The 11,865-nt window shown below is 36.5% G+C and overlaps 2 protein-coding genes across 2 annotated transcripts; one reads left to right on the top strand and one right to left on the bottom strand.

The window, feature by feature from the left end:
• Positions 18-383, bottom strand: LOC109129246. Its single transcript, XM_019237073.1, has one exon. The coding sequence runs from the start codon at positions 243-245 to the stop codon at positions 18-20; it is 228 nt and encodes a 75-aa protein (XP_019092618.1). The 5' UTR covers positions 246-383.
• LOC104745713 (CASP-like protein 2A2) lies at positions 4,881-5,822 on the top strand. The gene is made up of 2 exons (XM_010467028.2): positions 4,881-5,116; positions 5,211-5,822. Exons 1-2 carry the CDS (start codon positions 4,929-4,931, stop codon positions 5,557-5,559), a joined length of 537 nt encoding a protein of 178 aa, XP_010465330.1. The 5' UTR covers positions 4,881-4,928; the 3' UTR covers positions 5,560-5,822.

The raw sequence follows: 11,865 nt of genomic DNA, 5'->3' as shown, positions 1-11,865 counted from the left end.
TAGCAATTGAATGGTATTTAAGAAGAAGAGAGTCTGTTGATCTTGGAGTAGTGAGCAAGAGACCAGGAGGAGGAGCATGGACAAGAAGAAGAGAGTCTCTCTGCAGTGGCTCTGACTAGTTCTTCAAAGTCAAAGTCTTCCTCGGAGATTGTTGTCAACATGTTCTTGAATGGTTCTCTCGTTGCCGATATAAACTTAGCCGGAGCCACCTCAGTGATGAACCTGGAGGTCTTAACTGATTCCATTGTTTATTGACCGAGTCGAAAAGAGAGTTTTGGAGGATGAAAGCTTCTTCGTTGCGCATGGGAATGAAGAAAAGAAGATAGAAAAGAGAGACAATGAGATATTGTTGACACGATATTTGTGAATGATTTTGGTGAGAGTTGAACTGAATTTATAGAGACTATGAAGTACTTGCATCTAGAAAAGGACAATAAGGAAGAATACTTAAAAGACTCCCGACAAAAATCAAACCTAATTTTCAGTGACATGGTATAATTCACATAAAACATACTTGTTTTTTTTTTTTGTCAACGTTGCTTAATCATTTGGTAATCATCCAAGTCAAGTGAGTATCAGTGTAACAAATTAAAACCATCTCTAGCTTAGAAACTATATGATGATGAAATCATTTGGTTACACAAACACCACCTAAACAACAATCAAATCCAGATTATATCTATAAACACATTGGTACGGATGAAAAATCAAGTGATAGGTACGAAGTTGCTTTCAAAAGGGACGACGGTGTGGGGATTCTTCCTTTATAATTCAAAATAAATTAGTGACAACCCATCACCTTTTTGAGCTTTTGATTTCTCTTCTCAAATTATATAGTTCTATGAATTTCCACTCTTTTACTTGTATTGATCAAATGAGTTAGCTCAATGATTGATTTTATAATTTAAAGAAAGAAAAAAGTTGCTTAATATAAGATAATTATATTAGATTCCCTTTTTCTAATCCTCTTAATATATATATTTTTTTGGTAGGAATCCTCTTAATATATATGGCTGTATGATATGATACGTACCCGTTAATATAACTATAAAATATTTTTCTGAAACTCCGGAAAATTAAATTATTGACAGCATTATAATGGTAACATATCATAGCAAAATGAGTTGGCCAACCAAAGATTTGCCAAACTTTTAGCATTAATTCGTGAAGATGACATTTACCGTCTCTTACTAAATTCAAAAGCCAATTTGTAGGTGCTGTGTATTTAGGTTTTATTTGTTCAAATATAGAAAGTTTGCTTCTTATTTGGAAATTTTTATGGTCATCCAATAAATAAATTAATTCATGTTTTATATTACTCTTATTTCTAATGTGAAATTTTAACATATTCAGTTTTGAAATCTTAGTAAATGTTTACTTTTGAAGTTATTTTTGATGAATCAAATATTAAACCATGATATTAGAATCCAACTGATGTTAGTATGTTACTAATATAATAAACACTTGCCAAGTACACACTAATCACTTAGAAGAAGAAGATTTCAACCACATATTTAATGCCGAGATGGGACAATTCAGGTAACATAGTTGTTAGACGTCGTACCTTGTATAGCAATTTACAATTGATACGGTATTTTATAGAAACCACAGAAATAAAAATAATCTAAAGGACCACCACCTATATTCTATGGCGGAGAGAGGTGGCCGCGCCAATAGGGCGTCGCATGGGACCATTTTGCTACTTCAAGCTTCCCGCCACCGTCTCCATTTACATAGAAAAAGGTTTGTTTTGGAATCTTCCTAATAAACTGAGCCCTTTTGTTACTTGGTAATGTAAGCTTTCAGATTAGCTCTCTAGCTAGAACTTGTAAATCTTGTTGAAGAATGCTTAAATACATATTAATATTAATGTATACAATTACAAACATGCCATTATAGACATACAGTATATAGAATCTGATATTATAATTAATACTATTTCCCATTTCACACTGTAAAGACCATTCTCTAATATATTATTCCACTTATCCACCAAAACTGAAATTCTTCTACGGGTTTCTACGACCATCTATATAGATTTCTTTGTCTTGCTTAATTACACATTTCTGTCTGCGCCATAAAGTAGTGGAACGAATATAAACTATTCGAATTTAACCGGAAAATGTGGTCATCCCATCGATTAGATTATATTCTTTGACCCCATCTTTTATATTTCATTCTTGAATTAGGGTTTTGGTCAAAATTCCCAGCCATGCATATGGAAATGGAATCTAGGAATAAAACAATACACTTTTTTATAATCGCATTTGTATGCCTATAAATACCGACATATCTCCACTAGGCTTTACCACAACACAAGAGTCAAGAAAGAGGTAACAGGTTTGAAACAATTAGCTCGTGATCAGATCGAAACAAGATGATGGGAGTCTTTTGGTTGTATCAGAGGGTCTTGCATGAAGGAATAAAGAATGGAATTGAGCCAAGGATGACTTGCCGGTTTTAAACACAACCGGTTTATGACCATTTATTTGGTCTCATTCACAATCTGTTGATTTGTGTCTGGCAAGTTGACCTTGGCTCTGCTTCGTTCTCTATTCTTCCATGTTAGCTTCCAGATATATATCTACACACTCTAGTCATGGATCGGACTTATCATCTCATATTCTCATATATAGAAGTATATAACATATAAACCCTCCAAATGTTACTTATAAATCGATATATATTTGTCCCAAATTATTCATCTCGTTAATAAGTCTTTCATGCTTCATATATATGGTCCTTTAATTTCAATTAATTATTAATTTCTTGTAAATTCTGAGAAACTTTCTTAGTTAGATAAAACAAAACAGACACACTTTTTTATTTCGTTCACTTTGAACTTTTCGTGAGAACTTAGAATCTAACATGACTTTATATAAGTATCGTATACTGCCTCTTTCTTTCCTTTTTATTCCCGTTATCATCCAGAAAATAAAAAATTCGTATAACGGAATATACTTTTGGGTAACCATATCAAGCAAGTTTTCGAAGTGAAATCATTTGGGCAAGAAGTGATCAGTCGCTTAATATATAATACCAATACCTTTGAGCCTTTTAGTTATCAATTTTATACTTTGGAAAACTTATATCAATTTTACACTTTGGAGTCGAGCTTGTAAAGGACCTTAAAACATTTGATCTAAGCAAACGACATTGGGTTATTTTTTATCATCATTCAATCCTCAGAATTGCGTGGTAATTTCAACAAATTAAATAACATGGTATTTTATCTGAAAGCAACTTATTTAATCCTAACAGGTACGCATTACTCATTTAATACATGATCGTATTTTATCTTAAAGCAACTTATTTAATACATGATCGTATTTTTTTCCAAATAAGAGATATTATACTAGACACCACTAGCGTTATTTTAATAATCACCTACGTCATTAGAGTGCACTAGAAATGTGCATATNTATATATATATATATATATATATATATATATATATATATATATATATATATATATCAGTTTGCATGAAATTTAAATCATCTTCCCTCTTATGTCAGTTTGCAACCATATTCATATTAAGTTAGTTTATTTCGAAATAAAGCTACTTAGCTAAGAGCATCTACAATCTACTCCCTCCGTTTTGTATTACTTGTCATTCTAGACAATTTCACACATATTAAGAAAACAATTAAATTATTTATTTTACCTCTCATTAATATACTATTTCATTTGATATAAGTAATTAATAAGCTAAATGTTAGGGGTAAAACTGAAAATTTGATTCATAAAGTTGTATCGTAAATACAAAACGACAAGTAATATAAAATAAAAAATTAAGTCTAGAACGACAAGTAAAAATAAACGGAGGTAGTATTTATTCATTGTTACTTTCAAACTAGAGTTAAAAAAATAAGTTTTTCTCCAATCCTACTCTATTTTTGAGTTAAAAATGGATATCTCCAAAATTTATTTGTAAAATATAAATATAAATCTCCAAATATAGAGGAAAAAAATGGAGATGGTTTGAACAAAATTAACTCTAAATTCTATTTTCGAGATGGAAATGCAGATGGATCGGAAATCGTCTAATTTACCAATTTTTTATTTTTTGGTAAAATAGTTCATATTGTAACGGCAAAAAAACATGTGTAGCGTACTTCGTTAACAAAAGTTGAGATATCATATTACAATTACTTTCCTCTAAACCCATATATAAATTTAAAAACCCCTGGGGTGATTATATAGTTTGATTCTCGTATATAATATGCTGGAAGATGCGACGCGTGGATTATGCAATGGTCGATACTAAAAATGTCATTTTGATGCGATATCTAGTGCTACGAATTCAATACTATTCACATTAATTTCAACTATTTCTGATTCTATTCAATCTGTCATGAGGGTGGTCAAAATTCTTTTGGTCGCCCCAAGCCGTGGGTGGAATCCATTTATTATTATAAACTCGACTTAATTAAGCGTACAAAACAATGATCTTGAAATCACTTACGTAAAGGTATGAACATGGACGGAAGTCTCTTGTAGTGTCAGAGAGTCCACCCAACATGTGCACAATACACTGGTGGTGACTGGACCATTCATGTGAATGAATTTTCTTAACAAAAGATTGAGAGAACATAGCCCCATAAACCCGTAAATCATAAATGAACGGGAGACATATTAATAAATAAACAACCTATATATATCATTAATTACTAAGGACAAATATCAAACTCTCTTCACTTCTAGTACGTAATTCCAAATTTGGAAGACAAAATGATAAATTAGAGCAAGCAAAACAAGATAGTCACGGCCTAAAACTAAGACTGGTGACGTCATATCATCACAATATCACATGACTATATTGAATGCTTTAGCGACTACTTTGTCTATTATGACTTGAAAGTTGAAACCCTTAACATTATAAAAGACAAAGATCTCTCTTTGCTTAAAACACCAAAAAAAAAAATATGAACAAGACTGATCAAACAGCCATTGACGGCTCAGCTTTAGAGCTTAACCGCACTGAGAAAACGGCAGAGGCGGTCCTGCGAGTAGTATCAATGGCTCTAAGTATTGCGGGTCTCGTGATCATGATCAAGAACTCCATCTCCAACGACTTTGGCTCTGTTTCTTACTCAAATCTTGGAGCTTTCATGTTGCCTTCTTCTCTCAGCTCTGTATCTCTTCTTGCTTCACACTAGACATTTAATAATCAATGAACCTTTGCTTTTGTTTTTACCTGCTTGTAGGTATTTGGTGAGTGCTAATGGCGTTTGTGCTGCTTATTCTCTTCTTTCTGCTCTCGCAATATTAGCCCTTTCGTGTCCAATAAGCAAGCGCCAAGTCTGGACACTGTTCTTGCTTGACCAGGTAGTCACGTACCTGGTTCTAGCGGCTGGCTCTGTATCTGCAGAGACGGTTTACTTAGCATATTATGGAAACATACCCATCACTTGGAGCTCTGCTTGTGACTCCTATGGAATCTTCTGTCACAAGGCATTGATCTCGGTTGTGTTCACATTCGTTGTCTCCCTTCTCTATATGTTGCTCTCGCTTATCTCTTCGTATCGACTCTTCAGCAGATTTGAAGCACCCTAAGCACCGAAATTGAAGAATACATAAAGAAAGAAAAGGTAACAAAGAGGGACAGAACACAGACATATATATTGTCCTGTTTGGTTGAATACTTGAAGTGAAAGAGTACTTTGAATAGAAGAGTAACTAAATATTAATGTTTTTCTCTAATTGATTGATTTATCCTTTTTGAGTTTTCAGACAATCGGATTTAGTCGGTTGAACTATTGTTATAATTGTTTGTACCTGAGATTGCACAATACTAAGTAAATAAAGATTTTAGAGAAAGAGTGAAACTGGTTCTTTTATTAACGATAAAAACTTGAGGTCGTCACTAACACGAGTCAAGATTGAGCTCGTCAGTTCACAGGAGAACTAACAAGCTAATAATGACGAGCTCGAAAGAGTAAATAAATTACACAGAAGACAATATTGGTTTTCGATGCAATGTATGGTTCTCTGGGTATTGTCAGGGGGTCAGAATGAGGTTCCCAGTAAATGTCTTGAACTATTTATAGGTGTGTAGAGTTAGGGCACTCTAGGGTTTCTTGTTGGGATTTCAAGAGAGACAGCTCTTGTCCAAGGAGAGACAACTCCCAATGATTGAATCTCCTTATACCCACAATAAACTAACTCGACCTCAAGGGGAAGAAGAGGACATCAACTTGTGATGAACTCCCCATAAAGAAGCTAAATAGACCCCAAATACTAGATGGTAAATCGGATCTTATTAAGGAGCAAACAGCCTAGTTTGAGACTAATCCTTGTTAAAGTATCACAACACTTATGAGTTTGTGTACTTAGATAGAAAGGATTTAGAATCAGTAAGCTAGGGAATAAGAAGTAAATAAGGAAGAGTTTAGGTGGATTTAGAGAAGAGAATAGGCTGCCTTAAAGGCAGCCCCTAACCGCTAATCCTAAACTCTCTACATTGTTGATATGAACAAGAACACAAGTGTAGAGAGGAAATCGGTTTCTCTTGTTATTGAATAATGTTGTGATGATTATTACATAGAAGAGAGATTACACATTTTAATATAGGAGAACAAATGCATATGACCGTTTAGATATAAGAGAGAGGTGAAAGGGACATATAGCCGTTGGGCTCAAGTGGGAGCTTAGTGAAAGAGACAGCTCCTTGTCTTTGGTTGACTCGTTATGCTTCTCAACCAAAGCCACACGTGATCTCCTTCCCTTCCATTCCTTGTGACCGTTAGATCTCCTTTCCTTGTGGCCATTGGATCTCCTTTCTTTCCTTGTGAGATATTTCCTTTTTCTTGCGCTTCTTCTTCTTATAAGGCCTTTGTTCTTCTCACATTGCACTTATGGCCTTGCTGCCCTCTCTTCTTGCTCACACAGCCCACATGGCCTTACCAGCCTTTCTCATTGTGTTTGCGGCCTAACTGGCCGCTCTCATGCCTCCCATGGCCTCACCGGCCACTCTCTTGGTGTACACCGGCCTTACCGGCCTCTCTCCTCTTCTTCCAAGGCTCGGCCTTACAGACCTCTCCTCTCTCTTCCTTCTTACACTCTAATACTCTCCCGCNTATGAACAAGAACACAAGTGTAGAGAGGAAATCGGTTTCTCTTGTTATTGAATAATGTTGTGATGATTATTACATAGAAGAGAGATTACACATCTTAATATAGGAGAACAAATGCATATGACCGTTTAGACATAAGAGAGAGGTGAAAGGGACATATAGCCGTTGGGCTCAAGTGGGAGCTTAGTGAAAGGGACAGCTCCTTGTCTTTGGTTGACTCGCTATGCTTCTCAACCAAAGCCACACGTGATCTCCTTCCCTTCCATTCCTTGTGACCGTTAGATCTCCTTTCCTTGTGGCCATTGGATCTCCTTTCTTTCCTTGTGAGATATTTCCTTTTTCTTGCGCTTCTTCTTCTTATAAGGCCTTTGTTCTTCTCACATTGCACTTATGGCCTTGCTGACCTCTCTTCTTGCTCACACAGCCCACATGGCCTTACCAGCCTTTCTCATTGTGTTTGCGGCCTAACTGGCCGCTCTCATGCCTCCCATGGCCTCACCGGCCACTCTCTTGGTGTACACCGGCCTTACCGGCCTCTCTCCTCTTCTTCCAAGGCTCGGCCTTACAGACCTCTCCTCTCTCTTCCTTCTTACACTCTAATACTCTCCCGCACGCTTGATCGGCGGGACACCATGAGGACCAAAGATCAGGAGTGGACTAGTGTCGTCTACCTCATTAAAAACCTCAACAAAGAAAACCTCTTGGGATAAAACTTTGTTAAGGGAAAAAGAGTATAGCCTTCACTATCCATGATGTCCCTTGACCATGGTTTGTAANCTTAGCCCACCTTGCCTTTAACACACTTCTTATGATCTCCATCCTTGCACCTTTTTGAATTTCTTTGAGGCTCTCATAATCTCTTTTACCCTTTAAACAAGTGATAAAGAAGCAAGAATAAGTGTATGTTATGAGGAATATCAAAGTAAATTTCTTTAAAAGTGTGACAATTTTAGAAACATCATATGGAAGTGTAAAGACTAGCAATGAACTAAAATAATGAATTTATGAATTTAAATAGAGTAGGGTTTAGAGCACAGCCTTTTTGGTGTTTTGATGGATAGGAAGGAGAGAGTTGATCACTGATGCGGTTTGGAATTCCTCCTTGAGACCGCTTCTCTAACCATGGTTTTTAACCCGGCCAGTTTTATCGTCAGACTGACATATGCCCACTGAATCGGACATAACTTTCGAAAGGCTTCTCGGATTGGTATGATTTTACTTCCACTGACAAGATGACTCTATGGTCTAAAACTTTTGTGAAGAACGCGGAAGCTGAATCGCAGTGGAAGGCTTTCGTCCGAGCCGATCTTTGAGACGCTTCGGCTGACTTTAAGCAAAACTTTTGCTTGTGGCCGAGCAGAATCTGTGAGGTGTGGTGAAGTCACTTGAAAGTCGATCTCCCCCGTACCCTTGACTTGATGATGAGCTGACATCTCATCATTTCACTTGAAACCTTGTGCATGACCTTCCTTGAGATCTTGTGCACATCCGATCTTGAACTCCATAACTTGACACTCATCAAACGTGAGATTGATTCAACATTTCGCACCATCTTTCTTCTCCCCTTGATCATCTACCATAGACCATCCCTCTTGAACAACTTCTTGAGTTCGCCAGCCGGACCCCTCTTGGTATTGCCTTGAGCTTTGACTTGGTTAGATTCGCCTAAGAGGACATCACTTCTGGTTGCGAATGGTTCTAGCTCCCCCGTAAGCTTCTAGTGCCTCCATTTGATCGTTGACACTACCACACATACTTTGGAGCTGATTCATCGCCTTCCACCAACTTGATGGCCATCGGTTCTAACTTCCAAGCATTGTGATGCGCCAACCACTTCACCATCTTTAAATAATGAACCTGTTTGAGATCAAGACAGATTCTAAACAAGAGATGGTGAGAGATTAGAGAATAGAGAATATTACTGAAAATAAAAGAGAATTTAGAGAATAAGTAACCAAGAGAATATAGAGTATAAGGGAGAATAGAGAATATAGAATAGAGAATTTTCTCAAGAGTTCAAATGGACAGAGTTTTGCTCTGTTTTCTTGAGTTTTGCGGAAGCTTTAACAGCCAAGAACATCCAAGAAGACACTCTCTTTTGGTGCTTTAATGGCTGAAACACAATGGACCATTGGACAATTAGTTTATCCAACGGTTAAACACACTTCTCATGGTAGAATCACTTAAACAAGTGTTCTCCAAGAGCTTAATGCCTTCAAGAACCACGAAATAACACATGAACAAGTGATTTTCGATGGTTTTAATTGAACAAGATCCACAAATTATCATATTGAAGATGATTTTCATAGTCAGATTCAAATAAAAGGTAAAGTAACCTTTGGAACAACCTTTTGTCCATCGGTTAAAAGAATGCATCTCAACAACAGCTTTAATCTAATTGACTCAGTTGTGAGGATAAGATTTTCGTGGCTCATACAAGCCTAAACCGTGAATCCTTACCATGAACAAAAACGATTTGCTCATTGGTTCATCACCACCTCATTTGAAACACGCTTTTACCAAATCGGTAAAGCATAAAGATGAGGCTTTTATAATCGATTTCTCTTCACATACTTGGTCTACAAACTCTAACAAGACCAGAAACCAAGCTTTCTCAACATTGAGGTGCTAGAGAATCGATTTAACGGCAAAGACAAGTTTAAGAGCTTTCACGAAACTAAGCTAAATTTAAAAGCTTTATTTGAGAACGAGTTTGAATCACCAAGAACATAACTTGGCTCTGATACCATGTTGGGATTTCAAGAGAGACAGCTCTTGTCCAAGGAGAGACAACTCCCAATGATTGAATCTCCTTATACCCACAATAAACTAACTCGACCTCAAGGGGAAGAAGAGGACATCAACTTGTGATGAACTCCCCATAAAGAAGCTAAATAGACCCCAAATACTAGATGGAAAATCGGATCTTATTAAGGAGCAAACAGCCTAGTTTGAGACTAATCCTTGTTAAAGTATCACAACACTTATGAGTTTGTGTACTTAGATAGAAAGGATTTAGAATCAGTAAGCTAGGGAATAAGAAGTAAATAAGGAAGAGTTTAGGTGGATTTAGAGAAGAGAATAGGCTGCCTTAAAGGCAGCCCCTAACCGCTAATCCTAAACTCTCTACATTGTTGATATGAACAAGAACACAAGTGTAGAGAGGAAATCGGTTTCTCTTGTTATTGAATAATGTTGTGATGATTATTACATAGAAGAGAGATTACACATCTTAATATAGGAGAACAAATGCATATGACCGTTTAGATATAAGAGAGAGGTGAAAGGGACATATAGCCGTTGGGCTCAAGTGGGAGCTTAGTGAAAGGGACAGCTCCTTGTCTTTGGTTGACTCGCTATGCTTCTCAACCAAAGCCACACGTGATCTCCTTCCCTTCCATTCCTTGTGACCGTTAGATCTCCTTTCCTTGTGGCCATTGGATCTCCTTTCTTTCCTTGTGAGATATTTCCTTTTTCTTGCNATAGAGTATAAGGGAGAATAGAGAATATAGAATAGAGAATTTTCTCAAGAGTTCAAATGGACAGAGTTTTGCTCTGTTTTCTTGAGTTTTGCGGAAGCTTTAACAGCCAAGAACATCCAAGAAGACACTCTCTTTTGGTGCTTTAATGGCTGAAACACAATGGACCATTGGACAATTAGTTTATCCAACGGTTAAACACACTTCTCATGGTAGAATCACTTAAACAAGTGTTCTCCAAGAGCTTAATGCCTTCAAGAACCACGAAATAACACATGAACAAGTGATTTTCGATGGTTTTAATTGAACAAGATCCACAAATTATCATATTGAAGATGATTTTCATAGTCAGATTCAAATAAAAGGTAAAGTAACCTTTGGAACAACCTTTTGTCCATCGGTTAAAAGAATGCATCTCAACAACAGCTTTAATCTAATTGACTCAGTTGTGAGGATAAGATTTTCGTGGCTCATACAAGCCTAAACCGTGAATCCTTACCATGAACAAAAACGATTTGCTCATTGGTTCATCACCACCTCATTTGAAACACGCTTTTACCAAATCGGTAAAGCATAAAGATGAGGCTTTTATAATCGATTTCTCTTCACATACTTGGTCTACAAACTCTAACAAGACCAGAAACCAAGCTTTCTCAACATTGAGGTGCTAGAGAATCGATTTAACGGCAAAGAGAAGTTTAAGAGCTTTCACGAAACTAAGCTAAATTTAAAAGCTTTACTTGAGAACGAGTTTGAATCACCAAGAACATAACTTGGCTCTGATACCATGTTGGGATTTCAAGAGAGACAGCTCTTGTCCAAGGAGAGACAACTCCCAATGATTGAATCTCCTTATACCCACAATAAACTAACTCGACCTCAAGGGGAAGAAGAGGACATCAACTTGTGATGAACTCCCCATAAAGAAGCTAAATAGACCCCAAATACTAGATGGAAAATCGGATCTTATTAAGGAGCAAACAGCCTAGTTTGAGACTAATCCTTGTTAAAGTATCACAACACTTATGAGTTTGTGTACTTAGATAGAAAGGATTTAGAATCAGTAAGCTAGGGAATAAGAAGTAAATAAGGAAGAGTTTAGGTGGATTTAGAGAAGAGAATAGGCTGCCTTAAAGGCAGCCCCTAACCGCTAATCCTAAACTCTCTACATTGTTGATATGAACAAGAACACAAGTGTAGAGAGGAAATCGGTTTCTCTTGTTATTGAATAATGTTGTGATGATTATTACATAGAAGAGAGATTACACATCTTAATATAGGAGAACAAATGCATATGACCGTTTAGA

The sequence above is a fragment of the Camelina sativa genome, chromosome 15, assembly GCF_000633955.1.
Source record: "Camelina sativa cultivar DH55 chromosome 15, Cs, whole genome shotgun sequence".
In the NCBI taxonomy this organism is placed as follows: domain Eukaryota; kingdom Viridiplantae; phylum Streptophyta; class Magnoliopsida; order Brassicales; family Brassicaceae; genus Camelina; species Camelina sativa.
Note: the sequence above shows the minus strand (reverse complement) of the source record. Positions and strands in the feature narration are given on the sequence as shown.